This window comes from Anomaloglossus baeobatrachus, chromosome 1, assembly GCF_048569485.1.
Source record: "Anomaloglossus baeobatrachus isolate aAnoBae1 chromosome 1, aAnoBae1.hap1, whole genome shotgun sequence".
Lineage (NCBI taxonomy): Eukaryota > Metazoa > Chordata > Amphibia > Anura > Aromobatidae > Anomaloglossus > Anomaloglossus baeobatrachus.
In genome coordinates, this window is record NC_134353.1 from 948,795,490 (window position 1) to 948,819,921 (window position 24,432).

General features: G+C 48.5%; 1 protein-coding gene across 2 annotated transcripts in view; it reads left to right on the forward strand.

Moving 5' to 3' along the window:
- Positions 1-24,432, forward strand: part of LOC142257197 (gastrula zinc finger protein XlCGF66.1-like) — a 45,063-nt gene that overhangs the window by 12,403 nt on the left and 8,228 nt on the right. The window contains exons 2-6 of one of the 2 annotated variants that reach the window (XM_075329338.1): positions 6,969-7,077; positions 11,959-12,135; positions 12,218-12,341; positions 12,423-12,490; positions 12,691-12,793. In XM_075329338.1, the coding sequence (XP_075185453.1) occupies positions 7,000-7,077; positions 11,959-12,135; positions 12,218-12,341; positions 12,423-12,490; positions 12,691-12,793 (550 nt within the window). In that variant the 5' untranslated portion in view covers positions 6,969-6,999. The remainder of the gene's footprint in view (positions 1-6,968; positions 7,078-11,958; positions 12,136-12,217; positions 12,342-12,422; positions 12,491-12,690; positions 12,794-24,432) is intronic. The other variant, XM_075329329.1, reaches the window with a different exon arrangement.

Genomic DNA, 24,432 nt, shown 5'->3' on the forward strand with positions numbered 1-24,432 from the left:
AGCGACAGACCCCGCACTACACATGAGGGAGAAAGAGCGACAGACCCCGCACTACACATGAGGGAGAAAGAGCGACAGACCCCGCACTACACATGAGGGAGAGAGAGCGACAGACCCCGCACTACACATGAGGGAGAGAGAGCGACAGACCCCGCACTACACATGGGGGAGAGAGAGCGACAGACCCCGCACTACACATGGGGGAGAGAGAGCGACAGACCCCGCACTACACATGGGGGAGAGAGAGCGACAGACCCCGCACTACACATGGGGGAGAGAGAGCGACAGACCCCGCACTACACATGGGAGAGAGAGCGACAGACCCGCACTACACATGGGGGAGGACAGACCCCGCACTACAAATGGGGGAGGACAGACCCCGCACTACACATGGGGGAGGACAAACCCCGCATTACACATGAGGGAGAGAGCGACAGACCCCACACTACACATGGGGGAGAGAGAGCGACAGACCCCACACTACACATGGGGGAGAGAGAGCGACAGACCCCACACTACACATGGGGGAGATGAGCGCGACAGACCCCGCACTACACATGGAGGAGAGAGCGACAGACCCCGCACTACACATGAGGGAGAGAGCGCGACAGACCCCGCACAAACATGGAGGAGAGAGCGACAGACCCCGCACTACACATGAGGGAGAGAGAGCGACAGACCCCGCACTACACATGGAGGAGAGAGAGCGACAGACCCTGCACTACACATGGGGGAGAGAGCGCGACAGACCCCGCACTACACATGGGGGAGAGCGACAGACCCCGCACTACACATGGAGGAGAGCGACAGACCCCGCACTACACATGGGGGAGAGAGCGCGACAGACCCCGCACTACACATGGGGGAGAGAGAGCGACAGACCCCGCACTACACATGGGGGAGAGAGAGCGACAGACCCCGCACTACACATGGAGGAGAGAGCGACAGACCCCCGCACTACACATGAGGGGGAGAGAGAGCGACAGACCCCGCACTACACATGGAGGAGAGAGAGCGACAGACCCCGCACTACACATAGGGGAGAGAGCGCGACAGACCCCGCACTACACATGGAGGAGAGAGAGCGACAGACCCCGCACTACACATGGAGGAGAGAGTGCGACAGACCCCGCACTAAACATGGAGGAGAGAGAGCGACAGACCCCGCACTACACATGGGGGAGAGAGAGCGACACACCCCGCTCAACACATGGGGGTGAGAGAGCGACAGTCCCCGCACTACACATGAGGGAGAGAGAACGACAGACCCCGCACTACACATGGGGGAGAGAGAGCGACAGATCCCGCACTACACATGGGGGAGAGAGAATGACAGACCCCGCACTACACATGGGGGAGAGAGAACGACAGACCCCGCAGCACACATGGGAGAGAGAGAGCGACAGACCCCGCACTACACATGGGGGAGGACAGACCCCGCACTACACATTCGGGAGGACAGACCCCGCACTACACATTCGGGAGGACAGACCCCGCACTACACATTTGGGAGGACAGACCCCGCACTACACATGGGGGAGAGAGAGCGACAGACCCCGCACTACACATGAAGGGGAGAGAGAGAGAGCGATAGACCCCGCACTACACATGGGGGAGAGAGAGCGACAGACCCCGCACTACACATGAGGGAGAGAGAGAGCGACAGACCCCGCACTACACATGAGAGAGGACAGACCCCGGACTACACATGGGGGAGAGAGAGAGAGCGACAGACCCCGCACTACACATGAGGGAGAGAGAGAGCGACAGACCCCGCACTACACATGAGGGAGAGAGTGACAGACCCCGCACTACACATGAGGGAGAGAGTGACAGACCCCGCATTACACATGGAGGAGAGAGAGTGACAGACCCCGCACTACACATGGAGGAGAGAGAGCGACAGACCCCGCACTACACATGAGGGAGAGAGTGACAGACCCCGCACTACACATGAGGGAGAGAGCGACAGACCCCGCACTACACATGGAGGAGAGAGAGTGACAGACCCCGCATTACACATGAGGGAGAGAGAGCGACAGACCCTTATTACACATGAGGGAGAGAGAGCGACAGACCCCGCACTACACATGAGGGAGAGAGATCGACAGACCCCGCACTACACATGAGGGAGAGAGAGAGACAGACCCCGCACTACACATGGGGGAGAGAGAGAGCGACAGACCCCGCACTATACATGGGGGAGAGAGAGCGACAGACCCCGCACTACACATGGGGGAGAGAGAGAGAGTGACAGACCCCGCACTACACATGAGGGAGAGAGTGACAGACCCCGCACTACACATGGAGGAGAGAGAGTGACAGACCCCGCACTACACATGGAGGAGAGAGAGTGACAGACCCCGCACTACACATGGAGGAGAGAGAGCGACAGACCCCGCACTACACATGAGGGAGAGAGAGCGACAGACCCCGCACTACACATGAGGGAGAGAGACCCCGCACTACACATGAGGGAGAGAGAGTGACAGACCCCGCATTACACATGGAGGAGAGAGTGACAGACCCCGCATTACACATGGAGGAGAGAGAGTGACAGACCCCGCACTACACATGGAGGAGAGAGAGTGACAGACCCCGCATTACACATGGAGGAGAGAGAGTGACAGACCCCGCATTACACATGGAGGAGAGAGAGTGACAGACCCCGCATTACACATGGAGGAGAGAGAGTGACAGACCCCGCACTACACATGGAGGAGAGAGAGCGACAGACCCCGCACTACACATGGGGGAGGACAGACTCCGCACTACACATGAGGGAGAGAGAGAGCGACAGTCCCCGCACTACACATGGGGGAGAGAGAGCGACAGACCCTGCACTACACATGAGGGGGAGAGAGAGCGACAGACCCCGCACTACACATGAGAGAGGACAAACCCCGCACTACACATGAGGGAGGACAGACCCCGCATTACACATGAGGGAGGACAGACCCCGCACTACACATGAGTGAGGACAGACCCTGCACTACACATGAGGGAGAGAGCGACAGACCCCGCACTACACATGAGGGAGAGAGAGCGACAGACCCTGCACTACACATGGGGAGAGAGAGAGCGCGACAGACCCCGCACTACACATCGGGGAGAGAGAGCAACAGACCCCGCACTACACATGAGGGAGAGAGCGACAGACCCCGAACTACACATGAGGGAGAGAGAGCGACAGACCCCGCACTACACATGGGGGAGAGAGCGACAGACCCTTATTACACATGAGGGAGAGAGAGACAGACCCCGCACTACACATGGGGGAGAGAGAGAGAGACAGACCCCGCACTACACATGGGGGAGAGAGAGCGACAGACCCCGCACTATACATGGGGGAGAGAGCGACAGACCCCACACTACACATGGGGGAGAGAGAGAGAGTGACAGACCCCGCACTACACATGAGGGAGAGAGTGACAGACCCCGCACTACACATGGAGGAGAGAGAGTGACAGACCCCGCACTACACATGGAGGAGAGAGAGTGACAGACCCCGCACTACACATGGAGGAGAGAGAGCGACAGACCCCGCACTACACATGAGGGAGAGAGAGCGACAGACCCCGCACTACACATGAGGGAGAGAGACCCCGCACTACACATGAGGGAGAGAGGGTGACAGACCCCGCATTACACATGGAGGAGAGAGTGACAGACTCCGCATTACACATGGAGGAGAGAGAGTGACAGACCCCGCACTACTCATGGGGGAGGACAGACCGCGCAATACACATGAGGGAGTGAGAGAGCGACAGACCCCGCATTACACATGGAGGAGAGAGAGTGACAGACCCCGCATTACACATGGAGGAGAGAGAGTGACAGACCCCGCACTACACATGGAGGAGAGAGAGTGACAGACCCCGCACTACACATGGGGGAGGACAGACTCCGCACTACACATGAGGGAGAGAGAGAGCGACAGTCCCCGCACTACACATGGGGGAGAGAGAGCGACAGACCCTGCACTACACATGAGGGGGAGAGAGAGCGACAGACCCCGCACTACACATGAGGGAGGACAGACTCCGCACTACACATGAGAGAGGACAAACCCCGCACTACACATGAGGGAGGACAGACCCCGCATTACACATGAGGGAGGACAGACCCCGCACTACACATGAGCGAGGACAGACCCTGCACTACACATGGGGGAGAGAGAGCGACAGACCCTGCACTACACATGGGGAGAGAGAGAGAGCGACAGACCCCGAACTACACATGAGGGAGAGAGCGACAGACCCCGCACTACACATGAGGGAGAGAGAGCGACAGACCCCCCCACTACACATGAGGGAGAGAGAGCGACAGACCCCGCACTTCACATGAGGGAGAGAGAGCGACAGACCCCACACTACACATGAGGGAGAGAGAGCGACAGACCCCGCACTACACATGAGTGAGAGTGCGACAGACCCCGCACTACACATGAGGGAGAGAGAGCGACAGACCCCGCACTACACATGAGGGAGAGAGAGCGACAGACCCCGCACTACACATGAGTGAGAGTGCGACAGACCCCGCACTACACATGAGGGAGAGAGAGCGACAGACCCCGCACTACACATGGGGGAGAGAGAGTGACAGACCCCGCACTACACATGAGGGAGAGAGAGCGACAGACCCCGCACTACACATGGGGGAGAGAGAGCGACAGACCCCACACTACACATGAGGGAGAGAGAGCGACAGACCCCGCACTACACATGAGGGAGAGAGTGCGACAGACCCCGCACTACACATGAGGGAGAGAGAGCGACAGACCCCACACTACACATGGGGGAGAGAGAGCGACAGACCCCGCACTACACATGGGGGATTGGTGCAGTCGATGCTCCTTGTAGTGAGTGGAGGAGGAGACTCTTCTGGGTTTATTCTTGGTCTGGAGATCCTCCATTATTATTATTATTATTATCTGTGCTGTATATTATCTTCTGAGATTAGTAACTTTTTTGCTGTTCATATTTAGTTCTGTGATTTGCAGTTTGACTTTCCTTGTAGAATTTAGTTCCCAGAATGCCTCACCTGAATTATACAGGACTTGCTGTCACTTGTAGTTCTGCAGCAGAGCAGTGTTATCTGTGCTGTCCTCCACATTCCCTGGTATCTTCACTCCTTGCCTTGCTGTCTTTCTGTCCCTCCAGAGTTCGGGCTACGGACAGGCGCAGGGTAGAAAACCCCCTATAATATCTAGTTATTAGTGATGAAGGATTATACTTATCTCTATTCCTTATTTGCATGAATCGTACGGTGTTTCAGATATTCGTCACTCGATTAGTATTTTGCTCTTCTCCTCGGGAGACTCGAGTCTCCGCTCTTAATGTTTGTCTCCTGACTTTCAGCCACTAAATATCTTTGCTACTGGCAGTACTGTGATTGGCTGGCCGGATCGCGTCATTGTTCTATAAAAGGGACGGTGTTAGTGCGTTCAATATGACCGGTTAGAGAGTAAACTAACAGCCATATTAAATGGATAATTCTAAAACCGCTGCTAACTTTCCTTGGCAATGTAGGGGGAGTTGTTTCTTGAATGGAGCTACAGTGTTTTAAAAAAAAACTATTTAGGCAGGGTTGATTGCGGTAAATTATGTACTGCAAGACTAGTGATGGGCGATCACCCCCGATGATCATGAGACTCGCCAGAGAGTGTCAGTCCATGCGGGCTGATGCCGATGCAAGACTGCACGAGTCATACGCAAGTGTCAGCCTGCTTCTCACTCTGTATAGACGTTGTCTGTACACAGCGATGTAACAGAGCTGACATGGCTCTCTCTGCTTCTCACTCTTTATAGATGCGGTCTGTGCACAGTGATGAAGCTGACAATGCTCTCCCTGTTGATTACGTCAGATTAAGGATTGTTTTTATAATAAAGATGGAGTCTCTAAATGTTTTTTTTTTGTTTTATTTCTAAGAAAAAATATTTTCTGTTTTTTTTTGTTTTTTTACTGTTTACTAGAAATTCATGGTGGCCATGTCTAATTTGGCGTGACACCATGAATTTAGGGCTTGGTACCATCTGAGAATACAAAGCTGGTATTAACCTCTTTATTACCCAGCATGCCACTGCATTAGGGCCGCTGGATGGGCCTGGTAACGCGTCTGGAAATAGCGCTAGGAAACAATGCGCCATTTCCAGGGGTGGCTGCGGGCTGCTGAGAACCCCAGCCACCTGGCTTTACCTTACTGGCGATCAAAATATGGCAAAAACCCACGCATTTTTTTTTTATTATTATTTATTTATTTATTTTTTAAATAATTTAAAATAAAAAAAAATGCTCTTCCCTGTATTTTGATTTCCAGCCAAGGTAAAGTCAGGCACACGGGGATGAGGCTGGCAGCCCCTAGCCGTCTGCTTTATCTGCCCTGAGAACCAAAAATAATACGAAGCACTGTCATATTTTTTAATTATTTCTTTTTATACAAATCTATATTGTGTACATTATACCGTATATATAGTTTTATATTATACACATACATACACACATACATATACACATACATACAGCTCTGGCAAAATTAAGAGACCAACAGAAAATTTTCAGTTTTTCGGATTTTTCTCTTTATAGGTATGTTTTTGAGTACAATGTAAATTGTTCTTTTATTCTCTAAACTACGGACAACGTCTCCAAATTTCCAAGCAATAATTTTTTTATTTATTTTCTGAAAATAGTAGTTTATAGAATAAAACAACAATTTACATTTTACTTAAAAATTTACCTATAAAGAGAAAAATCAGAAAAACTGAAAATTTTGCAGTTGTCAGCGCAGGCGCGAGATTATGGGTGGGTACGAGGATGATGCTGTTGAGATCATGCACAGTGCCGCCCATCTCGCGCCTGCACAAATACATCGCCGGGTCCTTTGATTTGATGTCCTCTAATGTGTGGAAACAACCAAGATGGTGATGATGATAATGACGCCATAATCAGAGTAACCAACTTTTTTTAAGTAACAGATTTATCTTGATTGACCCATGAAAGATGAATAAGGACAAAGATCAAATTATGGAGAAGATATTAAACCTGAGCCTTGAGATAATCTTCCATCTTACTGGAGAGGTGAGAGGTTCTGATGTCATCACATTACATCATTATCTATGGGAATAACAGAGGATATGACCGGGGAGGTGAGAGGTTCTGATGTCACCATATTACATCATTATCTATGGGGATAACAGAGGATATGACCGGGGAGGTGAGAGGCTCTGATGTCATCACATTACATCATTATCTATGGGAATAACAGAGGATATGACCGGGGAGGTGAGAGGTTCTGATGTCATCACATTACATCATTATCTATGGGAATAACAGAGGATATGACCGGGGAGGTGAGAGGCTCTGATGTCATCACATTACATCATTATCTATGGGAATAACAGAGGAAATGACCGGGGGGGTGAGAGGTTCTGATGTCATCACATTACATCATTATCTATGGGAATAACAGAGGATATGACCGGGGAGGTGAGAGGCTCTGATGTCATCACATTACATCATTATCTATGGGGATAACAGAGGATATGACCGGGGAGGTGAGAGGCTCTGATGTCATCACATTACATCATTATCTATGGGAATAACAGAGGATATGACCGGGGAGGTGAGAGGTTCTGATGTCATCACATTACATCATTATCTATGGGAATAACAGAGGATATGACCGGGGAGGTGAGAGGCTCTGATGTCATCACATTACATCATTATCTATGGGAATAACAGAGGATATGACCGGGGAGGTGAGAGGTTCTGATGTCATCACATTACATCATTATCTATGGGAATAACAGAGGATATGACCGGGGAGGTGAGAGGCTCTGATGTCATCACATTACATCATTATCTATGGGGATAACAGAGGATATGACCGGGGAGGTGAGAGGCTCTGATGTCATCACATTACATCATTATCTATGGGAATAACAGAGGATATGACCGGGGAGGTGAGAGGTTCTGATGTCATCACATTACATCATTATCTATGGGAATAACAGAGGATATGACCGGGGAGGTGAGAGGCTCTGATGTCATCACATTACATCATTATCTATGGGAATAACAGAGGATATGACCGGGGAGGTGAGAGGTTCTGATGTCATCACATTACATCATTATCTATGGGAATAACAGAGGATATGACCGGGGAGGTGAGAGGCTCTGATGTCATCACATTACATCATTATCTATGGGGATAACAGAGGATATGACCGGGGAGGTGAGAGGCTCTGATGTCATCACATTACATCATTATCTATGGGAATAACAGAGGATATGACCGGGGAGGTGAGAGGTTCTGATGTCATCACATTACATCATTATCTATGGGAATAACAGAGGATATGACCGGGGAGGTGAGAGGCTCTGATGTCATCACATTACATCATTATCTATGGGGATAACAGAGGATATGACCGGGGAGGTGAGAGGTTCGGATGTCATCACATTACATCATTATCTATGGGAATAACAGAGGATATGACCGGGGAGGTGAGAGGCTCTGATGTCATCACATTACATCATTATCTATGGGAATAACAGAGGATATGACCGGGGAGGTGAGAGGTTCTGATGTCATCACATTACATCATTATCTATGGGAATAACAGAGGATATGACCGGGGAGGTGAGAGGTTCGGATATCATCACATTACATCATTATCTATGGGGATAACAGAGGATATGACCGGGGAGGTGAGAGGTTCGGATGTCATCACATTACATCATTATCTATGGGAATAACAGAGGATATGACCGGGGAGGTGAGAGGCTCTGATGTCATCACATTACATCATTATCTATGGGAATAACAGAGGATATGACCGGGGAGGTGAGAGGTTCTGATGTCATCACATTACATCATTATCTATGGGAATAACAGAGGATATGACCGGGGAGGTGAGAGGCTCTGATGTCATCACATTACATCATTATCTATGGGAATAACAGAGGATATGACCGGGGAGGTGAGAGGTTCTGATGTCATCACATTACATCATTATCTATGGGAATAACAGAGGATATGACCGGGGAGGTGAGAGGCTCTGATGTCATCACATTACATCATTATCTATGGGAATAACAGAGGATATGACCGGGGAGGTGAGAGGTTCTGATGTCATCACATTATATCATTATCTATGGGAATAACAGAGGATATGACCGGGGAGGTGAGAGGTTCGGATATCATCACATTACATCATTATCTATGGGGATAACAGAGGATATGACCGGGGAGGTGAGAGGTTCGGATGTCATCACATTACATCATTATCTATGGGAATAACAGAGGATATGACCGGGGAGGTGAGAGGCTCTGATGTCATCACATTACATCATTATCTATGGGGATAACAGAGGATATGACCGGGGAGGTGAGAGGCTCTGATGTCATCACATTACATCATTATCTATGGGAATAACAGAGGATATGACCGGGGAGGTGAGAGGTTCTGATGTCATCACATTACATCATTATCTATGGGAATAACAGAGGATATGACCGGGGAGGTGAGAGGCTCTGATGTCATCACATTACATCATTATCTATGGGGATAACAGAGGATATGACCGGGGAGGTGAGAGGTTCGGATGTCATCACATTACATCATTATCTATGGGAATAACAGAGGATATGACCGGGGAGGTGAGAGGCTCTGATGTCATCACATTACATCATTATCTATGGGAATAACAGAGGATATGACCGGGGAGGTGAGAGGTTCGGATGTCATCACATTACATCATTATCTATGGGAATAACAGAGGATATGACCGGGGAGGTGAGAGGCTCTGATGTCATCACATTACATCATTATCTATGGGAATAACAGAGGATATGACCGGGGAGGTGAGAGGTTCTGATGTCATCACATTACATCATTATCTATGGGAATAACAGAGGATATGACCGGGGAGGTGAGAGGCTCTGATGTCATCACATTACATCATTATCTATGGGAATAACAGAGGATATGACCGGGGAGGTGAGAGGTTCTGATGTCATCACATTACATCATTATCTATGGGAATAACAGAGGATATGACCGGGGAGGTGAGAGGCTCTGATGTCATCACATTACATCATTATCTATGGGGATAACAGAGGATATGACCGGGGAGGTGAGAGGCTCTGATGTCATCACATTACATCATTATCTATGGGAATAACAGAGGATATGACCGGGGAGGTGAGAGGTTCTGATGTCATCACATTACATCATTATCTATGGGAATAACAGAGGATATGACCGGGGAGGTGAGAGGCTCTGATGTCATCACATTACATCATTATCTATGGGGATAACAGAGGATATGACCGGGGAGGTGAGAGGTTCGGATGTCATCACATTACATCATTATCTATGGGAATAACAGAGGATATGACCGGGGAGGTGAGAGGCTCTGATGTCATCACATTACATCATTATCTATGGGAATAACAGAGGATATGACCGGGGAGGTGAGAGGTTCTGATGTCATCACATTACATCATTATCTATGGGAATAACAGAGGATATGACCGGGGAGGTGAGAGGTTCGGATATCATCACATTACATCATTATCTATGGGGATAACAGAGGATATGACCGGGGAGGTGAGAGGTTCGGATGTCATCACATTACATCATTATCTATGGGAATAACAGAGGATATGACCGGGGAGGTGAGAGGCTCTGATGTCATCACATTACATCATTATCTATGGGAATAACAGAGGATATGACCGGGGAGGTGAGAGGCTCTGATGTCATCACATTACATCATTATCTATGGGAATAACAGAGGATATGACCGGGGAGGTGAGAGGTTCTGATGTCATCACATTACATCATTATCTATGGGAATAACAGAGGATATGACCGGGGAGGTGAGAGGCTCTGATGTCATCACATTACATCATTATCTATGGGAATAACAGAGGATATGACCGGGGAGGTGAGAGGCTCTGATGTCATCACATTACATCATTATCTATGGGGATAACAGAGGATATGACCGGGGAGGTGAGAGGTTCTGATGTCATCACATTACATCATTATCTATGGGGATAACAGAGGATATGACCGGGGAGGTGAGAGGTTCTGATGTCATCACATTACATCATTATCTATGGGGATAACAGAGGATATGACCGGGGAGGTGAGAGGCTCTGATGTCATCACATTACATCATTATCTATGGGGATAACAGAGGATATGACCGGGGAGGTGAGAGGTTCGGATGTCATCACATTACATCATTATCTATGGGAATAACAGAGGATATGACCGGGGAGGTGAGAGGTTCTGATGTCATCACATTACATCATTATCTATGGGGATAACAGAGGATATGACCGGGGAGGTGAGAGGTTCTGATGTCATCACATTACATCATTATCTATGGGGATAACAGAGGATATGACCGGGGAGGTGAGAGGCTCTGATGTCATCACATTACATCATTATCTATGGGGATAACAGAGGATATGACCGGGGAGGTGAGAGGTTCGGATGTCATCACATTACATCATTATCTATGGGAATAACAGAGGATATGACCGGGGAGGTGAGAGGCTCTGATGTCATCACATTACATCATTATCTATGGGAATAACAGAGGATATGACCGGGGAGGTGAGAGGTTCTGATGTCATCACATTACATCATTATCTATGGGAATAACAGAGGATATGACCGGGGAGGTGAGAGGTTCGGATATCATCACATTACATCATTATCTATGGGGATAACAGAGGATATGACCGGGGAGGTGAGAGGTTCGGATGTCATCACATTACATCATTATCTATGGGAATAACAGAGGATATGACCGGGGAGGTGAGAGGCTCTGATGTCATCACATTACATCATTATCTATGGGAATAACAGAGGATATGACCGGGGAGGTGATGGACTCTGGAAATGTCTGTAGTGATATTATTAATGTCTCCACACTCAGGATTACACAGTAGTGAAGACCTCTAGTGATCGCTGTCAGGCCCCTGTGTCTGAAGGACGGGGAGGAACCCTGAGCCCAATCCCGGGGCCTCAACCTCAGCCCCGGATACATGAGGACATCAATGACCAGAAGATTCTAGAACTCGCCAACAAGATGCTTGAGCTGCTGACTGGAGAGGTGACACTGCTGGGAATGCTGGGACATTATACAGGACAGCACTGGAGGATTCTGGGTGATGACGGTATCATTGTGTTGTCAGGTTCCTATAAGGTGTCAGGACGTCACCGTCTATTTCTCCATGGAGGAGTGGGAGTATCTAGAAGGACACAAGGAGCGGTACAAGGAGGTGATGATGGAGGAGCCCCAGCCCCGCACATCACCAGGTAATAGACAGGACTGAATACACCCGGCCTATAATTATCTGTATGTAATAATGATGTCCGTCCTGTCTGTGTCTCCTGCAGGTCTCTCCAGTACGAGGACGACCCCAGAGAGATGTCCCGCTCCTCCTCTTCCTCCACAGGATCCTCAGGTAGATGGAGATCCCCCCTATGAGGTGTAGACGGCTGTGACCTCCTTGTGTTCAGTCTTGTTTTCTCCTCCAGTATTAGATGTTTATACTTGTGTAATGATAGCGGTGGAGACGGCAGGATCACAGCTGACCACAGACCTCACATGTCCGGATCTTATCTCCATTATTCCCGGGGACTTTTACAATATTTTGTTTTGCAGCTTTTGGATCCGGATAAAGATCTGCACATTATTATTGTTCCGGAGAGAAATGTGAGGGGCGATCAGCGGAGTAACGAGGAGATTCCCACAGATCACCGCCCCGGTGAGGCTCTTAGATGTATTATCACATTTTCAGACAGAATATTGATGATAATAATGTGATACTGTTATATGTGATCCATTGTTTTCCACTTTCTAGATAATTCACAAATCATACATTATTGAACCCTTTTGGGGTACGGACAGGTATCTACAAAATATTGCTGGCCCCGTGAGGAAATTGAACATTTTAAGTGGTGATTCCCTTTTAAAAGAGCGCCCCCACAAGGCCCAAGAGGCAAAATCCAAATAGCATAAACCTTTGGATTGAGTGAGCCAATTTAAACGTGGGGATTGGTTACTTGTGTTAGTGCCCACATTAGAAAATAGGATCCTTACCCAGTTGCTGCAACCCCATAAGGTGGGGGAAAAGGTGGGAGAGGTCAATTATAAAGTCCACCGACCAGGCAAAAGGAAGCCCTTTTCCATATATTATAGCAACCTACTAAAACCCTGAAAGGATAGACCTGCTACAAACCCCTTGCTTATTGGTCGAACATTTGGGATGTCAAAGTAGCAGGAAATTTATCACCTTCCCAAACACAGAATGGCCAAAAAATACTCAAAAATAGGGACAGGTTCTTGGTGTTACCGGGCCACCCTTGTGTCATCAAACCTGAGTCTCCCGCTCAGGTCAATTTAAAGCCCAGTAGAATTCCTGAGGTCCACGGGAAGGTAGTCTCAGAGAGGGCAATGCAGAACTTATCACGCCCTCTCACAACATCAGTTTTGGTAAAGGGGCTCCCTGTTGGCACTGTGGGTTGGCAGATGGTGCCCAGCCCTCGGCTTTCGGTAGAGGGGTACAGTATGTAGGAAAGCTGGGAAGGAAAGGGTTAGGTCCAAGCTCTGCAGGGTTTGATTAGATGCAACTTTCTAGCTTTTTACTAGAATTGGGGAATTATTTCACCGGTGTCTGGTTCTTGGAGGGATTGAGCAGAGCGCAGTGTGTGGAAACTGCTGAGTGTCCAGGCTGTTTATTGTGAGATGTACAGGTTCTCAGGGAGATCTGTGTCCGGCCCATAGATCTTAACAGCTTATTTGCATATTGGGAAAATGTGGATTCCACTAGAATAACCATCGGATTGAAGATATCAAGGTGTCATTTTACTCAGCTTTCTATGATCTGCATGTGTGACACCCTGGACCCAAGGGGTCACAGGCAATAACACCTACCACATACACACACACCCCCACCCCCTGTGAGGTCACACACACGTCACCCGAAAGGGAGACCTGATGCCTCCCTCAGGGCGAGTAGAGCACACGAGGTGGGCGGAGTCAGGCGGAAAGACACGCCCACCGAGGAGACTACTGTCCTGAGGCAGGAAGTTCAAGCAGATGAGTTTGTACAGTGACAGTGAGTGGTAGTGGAGCAGGTGTCAGGGACCCGGGTTGGAGCCTGGGTCCCTTGGAAAACGTCAGGCAGGCAGACGGTTGTGGCCGTCTGCAGGAGTACCAGTACAGCAACCGGCGGAACCGTAAGGACCGGGCCTGGGTTGGAGCCCACCGGTCCTGAACCGAGGAGTCAACCGTGTACCGGAGCACCAGAAACCGGGTACTCAGACCCCGTCCTAGCTTAGAAGCCACTGAGTATAGGCAAATTGACTGATTGCTGGCTGGACCTCACGGGTTCATCCACACCCAAAGTCCCGAAAGAAGGCAAAAGCTCACCGAGACCAGGTGAGCGCCAGCGCCAAGGGCCAAACACCCGACGGGCCAGCGCCTGCGGGCAACCGAGGGCTCCTCTGGCAGCTCAACGCCGGGGAGCGGGCTACCACTGCCCAGGCAGAGGAGCCAAAACACAACAACCAGAGGTGCACGGGAAAAGGGGCCACCATCAACCCCACAGAGGACATCAGCAGCCGGCCACGGGACCGACCACATCCGAACTTTGGTTTACCAGTGACTCTGAGTGTAAATTAATCGTGAGTACACCAGTGCCATCCGGGCATGACACTACACCGCGGCACGGCACCCTGCACCCCGACAACAACATCAGCGCTTGCAGTCCCCCAAGCCGGGCCCACCCGACACACCGCCCCTACCCACGGAGGGGGCTACCATCTCGGCTGCGGCCACAACACCGATCCCGGACGAGCCCGCCATCGCCTCAGCCGCAGCGGTGGTGCACCCCGTCACCACGACCCGTGGGTGGCATCACGACCCGTGAGACGACAGCGCGGCCCTCCCCGGCTGCGCGCCTCGTCCCACCATCACCACCACCCCCACTACCTCTCCCCTCTAACAGAGCGACGTGGCCTCTGGTCCGGAGGCCCTCGTGCAACTGACAACCCGAGCCCGGACCTCGAGCGGCTCGGCCCGAGCAAGCGGAGGAAGCGGCTGGGCCCCTCTCAGGGCGGTACACATGTACATATAGACTGCTAAGGAGGAGAAATCCTACTGACAAATTCCTTCACTATGTAATTGTGGCGCCCTGGACTAGCCAGGTCGTCACAGGTAACACACACACCCCCACCCCCCCTAGACAGTTACATTAGCCAAACACAAAACCCTTGTTGCCTCTCCAGGGTCTGATGTCCACACCAGGTGGGGCGGAGCCAAGCGATTGGCCCCACCCACCGAGGAGTTCACAGGCCTGGAGGCGGGAAAAGTGAGAGTACAGTTTAGGAGATTGAAGTGAGAGGAGTAAAGTGGAGAGTGTCTGCGTTTGTGGCCCAGACACTGACAACAAGGTTGGCAGACGGTGGTGGCCGTCTGCAGAAGTGGTGGATCAACGCGGAACCGTAGGACCGGGGTCGGGCGGTGGCCCGCCGGTACCGACCGGGGAGCGAAGTGAAGCCAGCACACACAGACAGGGCCATCGGACCCCGATTAGGCTTGGAGTCGCCGTCAACAGTCAAATCCGAGTGTTAAAGGAACCCCAGGGGTTTCCTAACAACCAAATACCCGTTAAAGGCAACCGTCCGCACCGTGAGGTTATACAGCTACTGCCAAAGGCTAGAGACCCAAGGGCCAGCGCCTGCGGGCAAACGGGCTCCTCCGGCATCCATCCACCGGGGAGCGGACTACTGTTGGGGACACATCGTAGTCAAGACAGTACACAAAGGTGCAGGGAAAGACAGCCGCCATCACCTCTCCGGGGAGAGACACTGCAGCCGGCTGCGGGACCCGTTCATCCAGCCGTTTGGTTTACCGGAGACTTTGTGCATCTCTTGCTGAGTGAGTACACCCGTGCCATCCGGCACCACGCCGCGCTGTCCCTGCACCCCAGCCATCCAGCCTCCCCGTCACACCATCGAGCCCTGGGACCACTAACCCCCTACCCACGGAGGGGGAAAACAACATCCCAGCTGCTCCCTACCATCGCTCCCGGGATCCCCGTCACCAGCAGCGGTCGTGCCCATCTTCACCACAACCCGTGGGTGGCGTCACGGACTAAATCCCCAAAACAAACCAACCCCCTTTTCACTCACGGGCGAGGAGTGCCACTCGAGTCCCCAGATCCGGCCCACCGCTCGAGCCACCGAGCAGCAGCAGCGCCGGACCCGAGCGTTAGCGAGCGCAGCGCCCCGCCGCCCGCGACATAATTCATTAGCAGCTTTTTGCTATGTAATTTGAGAGCAGCATGATGTAGGTGTGAATTAGGCTAATTCCAATAACCTATCACTTACTGGGCTGCTTGGAGCAGTCTCTGCACTAGATATAGCAGTGCTTTCAATGCTGAGCTGTATATAACTCCACCCATATCCCTCATTGGCAGCTTCCTATGTACACGGCCAATCAATGGTGGGAAAGTGGTTTGCTGGATTGCCTGGCACATGGCACCTAATCCTGATAATCTCCTGTTGATAAAACCTTTTGAGATTCCCTTTAACTATTTTATTATTTTTTTGATGAGGGAAATATGAAGAAACTAACAGGAGTAAAAAATAATGGTGATGAGACCGTTAATAGGCCCCAGCGTCTACAGTAACCGTTCAGCACTCCATTTAACTATTGCAGCAGCATCTAAGTGGCTAAACAGCAGCAACTGGAGTCAGCTCAGGTTTCTGCTGTAAAATCTAGAAGTGGATACAAAAGTAAAATAGAAAGCTGCAGCTTGTTCATACAGAAGTGTTGATCCTCTCCTAGATGTAGGTGAATGTGTGACTAGAGTTGGGGCGAACTCACAAAAAAACGGGAACAGCGGGTGCTGCTCTCTTCTTAAAAAAAAAAAAATCCGGATCCAGTCCAGAATCTGCACCCATATAAGTCTATGGGATGGGAAGCAGAATCCACAGTTTAAAATTTTTGGGAGAATGGATAGAGGCATGAAAGCGCGCGTGGTGGACTTACCAAGGCTCCGGCATGGCTGTACGCTGCTCCCAAGCCTCGCATTCACTGCCTGGGTCAGACACACAGTCAGACATACTCCGACCCTGTCAGCTGACTGCATCCAGTCACAGGCGCCAAGACAGCCGGTGGGTGGGAAAGCAGTGTAACTAAAGGAGCCCATACACTCTAGCATCTATGATGAGCCTAGAATGTATGGGTCCGTCCAGGTTAGTGGGCGTGACTGGCTTCGTTAGTGGGCGTGGTGTTGTTTCCTCTCGTCTATCATAATCATGCAGGGGGGGATTTGCTCCTCCTGCAACCCCCCATCTGGGGTCTCATCCCCAGACCCCCATTTCTATAAACACCTACATGCCCACGTGGAGTTAGAAAAAGAATGTTTCTTCTGGCTGGAAACATCAGACGGCACTTTGAACATACTCCTAACGTGATAGGGGGCGTGTTGAAATAACGTCATACCTGGAAGGGGCCTATACACTCTAGCATCTACCATCAGTATCGTGGTATAAAAAAACCCCAAAAAAACAATTGGTGCAGGCTACCCCGGTATTCTGATACTCAACACAGATTAAGCCCACAGCTAAAGCTCCAGCCTGTGTTTATCTTGGCTGTGTATTAACAGTAGAAGTCCCAGAGAGGGGTCATTTAACATTTCCACCTTTGGAACCCAGAGACGGGTCGAATTACCTGAAGGATTTTAGCTAACATCCTATATTCAAAGTCTTTTGTTCTGTAATTAAGGCCATTACTGTCGCACAACAGGAGGTTGTTGTTTTCCATTGAGTTTAGCCATTTAGTTTCTAGTTAAGCTGAATAGAACTATCATCAGTCATTTGACCCTCTTTCGGGACTTCAGGGGGGAGCTTGAAATTTCTGGGACTTCTAGTGTTAAAAGAAGAGGATGTGTTTTTTTTTTTTTTTTTTTTTTTATTTAAATAATTTAAGAAAACGACGTGCGGTCCCTCCAATTTTGATACCCAGCCAAGATAAAGCCCCACATCTGGGGGCTTGTATTCTCAGACTGGGGAGACCCATGGTTATTGGGCGCTCCCCAGCCTAAAAATATCAGCCAGAAGCCGCCCGGAATCGTTGCATCCATTAGATGTGACAAGCCTGGTGCTTTACCAGCTCTTCCTGAACGCCCTGGTGTGGTGGCAATCTGGGTAATAAGGGGTTAATAACAGCGCACAGCTGCTATTAAACCCTAGATTAATGATGGCAGCGTCTATGACACTCCCATCACTAATCTGTAAGTAAAAGTACACAAACACAGAAAAAATCCCTTATTTGGAATAAAATACAAAAACATATCCTCTTTCACCACTTTATTAACCTCAACTCCCTGCAAGTCCGAAGTAATCCACATGACATCCCACGGCGATTCAGCCCAAATACATCCAAGTCACAGCGAGTAGCCATAGAACAGGACCGCCTGCTGTGAGTGAAGAGAATGAATAAGCTGAGCAATGAGCGGTGACGTCACTCAGGTCATTTGCGGTTACAGCTGGAAGTTTCCACGGTATTTCACCTGTGATCGCAGGTAACCTGAATTCACAGACCTGCATCTCCTGGCAGAAAGCTGCAGTTTTTTTTGCCAAGAGATGCAGATTTGGTGATGACATTTTTACACCATATTCCTGCACACATTCTACACCTCCTGGCAAAAAATGCGTTTTTGACGCATTTTTTGCCAGGAGGTGCACATTTGGTGCTGAAATTGTCTGCACCAGATTTCAGCACCAAATTTGCACCTCCTGGTAGAAAAAAAAAAACAAATGTTTTTTTTTTTTGCATTTTCGGGCTAAAGGATGCAAATTTAGTGATGACATTTTTACACCATATTCCTGCACCCAATATACACTTCCTGGGGGAAAAAAAAAATAACATTTTTTTACGAATTTTTTTGCCCCAGTTTTCTGCCAGAAGGTGCACATTTGGTACTGAAATAATCTGCACCAGATTTCAGCACCAAATTTTCACCTCCTGGCATAAAAAAGGTTTCTTTGCATATTTGGAACCAAGGGACGCACATTTGGTGATGAAATCTGGTGCACCAAAAGTGCACCTTCTGACAGAAAACCGTGGCAAAAATAATTAAAAAAAAAAAAGGTTGTGTGGTCCTCCCCAATTTTGATACCTAGCCAAGATAAAGCCACACAGCAGGGGGCTGGTATTCTCAGGCTGGAGAGACCCAGCCTGAAAATATCAGCCCCCAGCCGCCCAGGATTGTCGCATCCAATACATGTGACAATCCTGGCGCTTTACTTAGCTCTTTCTGAATGCCCTGGTGCAGTGGCAATCTGTGTAATGAGGGGCTATTAACAGCCCACAGCTGCTACTAAACCCTAGACTAATGATGGCAGCCGTTTATGAGACACCCGCATGATTAATCTGTAAATGAAAGTAAACAAACACTGAAAAAATCCTTTATTTGGGAAAAAAATACAAAAACCCACCTTCCTTCACCACTTCATTAACCCCCAACACCCTGCAGGTCTGACGTAATCCACATGAGGTCCCACGACGATTCCAGCTCTCCTACATCTGAATCTCACAGCGAGCGGCCATAGAACAAGACTGCCCGCTGTTAGCTCCAGAGACTGAATGAGCCGTGATGAGCAATGACTGCAGGCAGACACCGTCCCACAGGCTGGGGTTGCGTCTGCCTGCAACCAATCACAGAGGCCAGGCCGGCTGGTGGGCAGGGAAAGCCGTGCATATGAAATGAGCGGCCCAGGGAGGCCACAGGAGCAGTGTACACCAGCGCGGGAGCAGCGTACAGCCGGGCCAGAGCCTGGGTAAGTATGAAGCGCTTGCTTCATTCTTATTTTCTTTATTTTTCCTTATGATTTTTTTTTATTTTCTCGAGTGCCTGATCAAACACCCGGAATCCCGGGTCCGGATCTGGCACCCGGGCAACTTTGAAACCGCGCGTATCCGAACTTTTACAAATTCATATAGAGAATACGGTCTACTTCATGTCATGATTAAATAGTTCAATAAATAAGTAGAGAGTGCTATAATTTAAATAAATACTATATTGACCAGTTATGACCCCACAAAAGCTACAAAGAAAAGGCTATTCAAATATGGAGAGAACTAATGTATAATTTACTATCCTGTATAAGTTGTAAATTCATATAACAAAAGTGCAAAGTGCAAATATCTATATTAGTATAAGTTGCCTAATAGGTGGTGCAGATAGAGACCATATAGGGGATAAGAGTATGTCCCATATGGAGTAACCTTGTATAGTGATGGGATATAAACTACAAAAACATCATTGTAAGTCAGCATAAGAGTAAGTAGTACATTCCAGGGACCCCAGGGATGCTCCCAATGCTCGTTTCGCCGTCTTTCTTATGTTTCCCTTGGTGTTCTATGATTATCCACTGAACGAGAAAAGAGGTGGTGACAGATTTAGGAAACACATAGGAGAAAAACTGCAGCAGAACAGTCTGGTATTCTGCTATTCTAACATCAGGACCCGCTGGTCTTTGCTCTGAGATTATGATCTGTTTTGCAGTCAGATGGTTTTTTTTAAATCAGATCTTTTTTATTAAACAACTAAGAATAAATACAGAGAAAATATATTGCATCTTATATAACTAGTAAAAGCGTACATTGAAAAAAACATATGTTGTCTATAAATCAGGTTCTTCCTCTGTATATAAAAAAAAAGAAAAAAAAGATTCTTAGATTAGTTATATAAATTGAGCCTACAAACAACATGGCTCCACAGATAAACAAAAGTTTAAATTATGCAATAATACCTTAGTCTCATAGAAAAGTCTCCTCCATCAGCCGTGTCGCTCCGCATCATATTTCCATACCCGCTTGCCTCTCTCTCCCCGTTTAGTCATCAATCACACCCTTCCGGCCCCTCCCACAGCGCCGCTCAAAATCCCCTCCGCCACGTAAAACACTAGTTTTAACTTTTACTCCCCAAACGTTCCATTCACTGCAAGCACAACAGTAACTGGTCCAACATTGCATCCTGCACCAGTGCCCCAGAGGGAGACCCGGCCACTCCATCCATGGCTGCCAGATTTTGTAAAACTTTCTAAGTATTTTTCTCTTTAAATAAACTCCCCTTTCCAATCTAATGACATTATTTAATTTATTTTTAAGCTCTGGTGATGTTGGTGGTAGAGGATCTAACCAATGGTATGCCAGTATCTTCCTTGCTTGATACAGGATACGGGCTATTTCCAGGGCTGTTGGAGAGTCCGGGTCTACTCCTCCCTCCCACAGACTCAACAAACATAAACGAGGTGACGACTGTATTGTGATATGATATATTTGGTCTATGAGTCCCAGGGTTTGTTTCAAGAAATCACCAATGTGTCCACACTCCCACATAACATGCATCAAATGGGCATCATCCTGTCCACACCTAACACATTGTGCATTTGGTCTAAGTCCCATCCTGAATAATAGGCTGGGAGTTTTATATACCCTGTGGATGAGATATATTCGAGAAAGCCTTTGGCACTCAGGGACCGCCAGTTTAGGGACCTGTTCTAGAATGTCGGACCACTGGTCTTCCATCAGGGGACCAACGTCCCGTTCCCATTTACTTTTAACAGTCAGTGGGTGCGCTTCCAGATGGGCAGGTAGTAATCTTTTGTATAGTTCAGAAATAAGGGCTTTAGAGGACTCAGATGTAAGTAGCATATGTAATGTTTGATTATGTGTCACTGTCACCGGATTTGTCCTCCCCTGTCTTTCCAGTGCGTGCCTCAGCTGTAAATACTGATAAAAGAAGACATGTGGAAGGTGAAACTCCGCTCTCAATTGCTCAAAACTCTTAAGAATATTATTTTGTAGTACTTGTGACACTAAATGGATCCCTTTATCTTTCCATTCTCTGAACCCCACTAATTTTTTAATTTCTGGCAAATCCGGGTTCCGCCACAGTGGCCAGAACTCCGTAGGCCCATTTATCTTCAAAAGAAACTTGCCTCTGTCCCATACCCGAAATATCATAGCCAACATGGGATATTGTGCCCCATTTATCTGTCTTTGTCTCACATCCAACTGGCAACCCGTATATTTCCATACCGATCCCTCTCGCACTATATCACCACTATTATCATACGCTCCTTCTTTGCCCCAACCCCGAAGATGTTGCATCTGGGAGGCTATATAGTATATATATGGGTTTGGTACCGCCAGTCCTCCCTCCTCCTTTTCCCACTGTAGCACTTCCAGTCGAATCCTAGCCTGTTTTTTCTTCCAGATAAGTTCCCGGAATAATGTATTAATTTTTGCAAAAAATTCCCTACGTATCCACACTGGAGAATTATGTATAAGGTATAGTAATTGTGGCATCATTACCATTTTGATTAAGTTGGATCTACTGATATTTGATAGCGGCAAGCGACACCAGGTGTGTACCTTTGCTCTGAACCGCTGCAACAGGTGTTCCAGATTTAGGGCCTGGAAATCCTTCGGATTTGGGCTAACAGTTACTCCCAGATACTTAAACTCTCGGACTACAGGAACCGGTATCTGCAAGTCCGAGAAATCCACCGGGAGAGGGTCTATCGGCATTAAAGCCGATTTGGACCAATTAATCCGAAGGCCAGACCTCCGTCCAAATTCTTGAATGATACCCATTGCCGGCAAAATCGAGGAATGTACCCTGTCTAAATATAAAAGTAGGTCATCCGCACATAATGATATTTTCTGCTCCACTGCTCTACACCTAAATCCCGTTATCTCCCTGGACTTCCGTATTGCAACTGCCAAGGGCGAGAGCGGGCACCCCTGTCTAGTACCTCTTCCGAGAGGAAAAGACTCAGAGACCCTGCCATTAGCCCTAACCTTCGCCACCGGTGCGTCATATGCTTCACCCAATTTATAAATCTGTGTCCAAAACCCATTTTCCGAAGTACCGCCCACAAATACCCCCATTCTAAGCTATTGAACGCCTTAGCGGCGTCTAAGGACAAAATTGCCCTTTCCCCTGGCTTCTCAGAACTATGCTGAATCCCTAAGTATAATTTTCTAAGATTCATAGATGTGGCTCTACATGGAATAAATCCTGTTTGATCATTCTGTATAATAGATGAGATGACTCGGGACATCCTATTGGCGAGCACCTTGGCCAGTAATTTAACATCTGTTGGTAGTAGAGAGATTGGGCGGTACGAGTCCGGGATCTCTGGATCTTTTCCGGGTTTTAAGATTAAGACTGTTAAAGCTTCCCTCATAGAAGGCGGGAGGACCCTCTGCCTTTCAGCGTCTTCAAATACTTTAAGTAGTTTAGGTAGCAGTAAGGGTGCATAAGTTTTATAAAACTCGCCAGGCAGGCCATCCGTTCCCGGAGCTTTTTAATTTTGCATCTGGCCAAGCGCTTCCTCCAATTCTTCCAACAGGATGTCTCGATCCAACAAATCCCTTTCTTTGTCGGGCAGTGTGGGGAGAGAGAGAGCATCCAAATATTGCTCAATCTCAGTCTCCGTAAGGTCACAGTCTGATGTGTATAGCCGCATAGAATACTTCTGTATCTCCCTCACTATATCCTCACTTTCCGTTACAAGATCACCCGACTCTGTCTTCAGCCTATTTATATATGAAGATCCTTCCTGCGCCCTAATGACCGTGGCTAGTAGATGCCCTACTCCCTCCCCCTCTATGAAATATTTCTGCTTGAGGAAGTAACGTTTATTTGCTGCTGCCGACAGGAGATTTTCTTTGAGTGACATTTGTGCCTTCTCTAGAGTGTTTTTAGTTTCCTCTGTCGGGTTGAGCACCACCGCAGCCTCCGCAACAGATACTTCCTGAATCAGACTTTGGGTGTAGCGTCTGTTTTGGTTTTTACGTATGTATATTTCTCTGATATAGATGCCCCTCACCACGGCTTTCATAGAGTCCCAGACTATATGTGATAGTGCGGAGCACTCATTAAGTTGGAAATATTCTAAAATAGTATCATGTAAAGATCCCCCTATAAGCTGGATTCAGAAGGGATTAAGTTTCCAGATAGGCCTAGACAGGGTGAGGGGGTTTCCCCATGAAAGTGTAACATGGAGTGGTGAGTGATCAGATACGCTTCTAGGTAAATAGGCCACCGTTTGTACATATGAGATCATAAGTGTGTTCCCAATAGCCAGGTCTATCTGTGACATAGTGTGGTGGGAGCTAGAGTAGCAGGAAAACTGTTTGGATGTGGGGTTTTGGACGTGCCAAAGGTCTACCAAACCCAGCTCTGTCAGCATTCTAGCAAATGAAGTTGAGGCTGCGTCCTCTATGTTCCCTGAATGTAGCTTATCTAGATAAGGATGTAAATATGTGTTAAAATCTATCAAAAGAGTCGGCGCAAGGGGGAAGGAGTCTAAAACA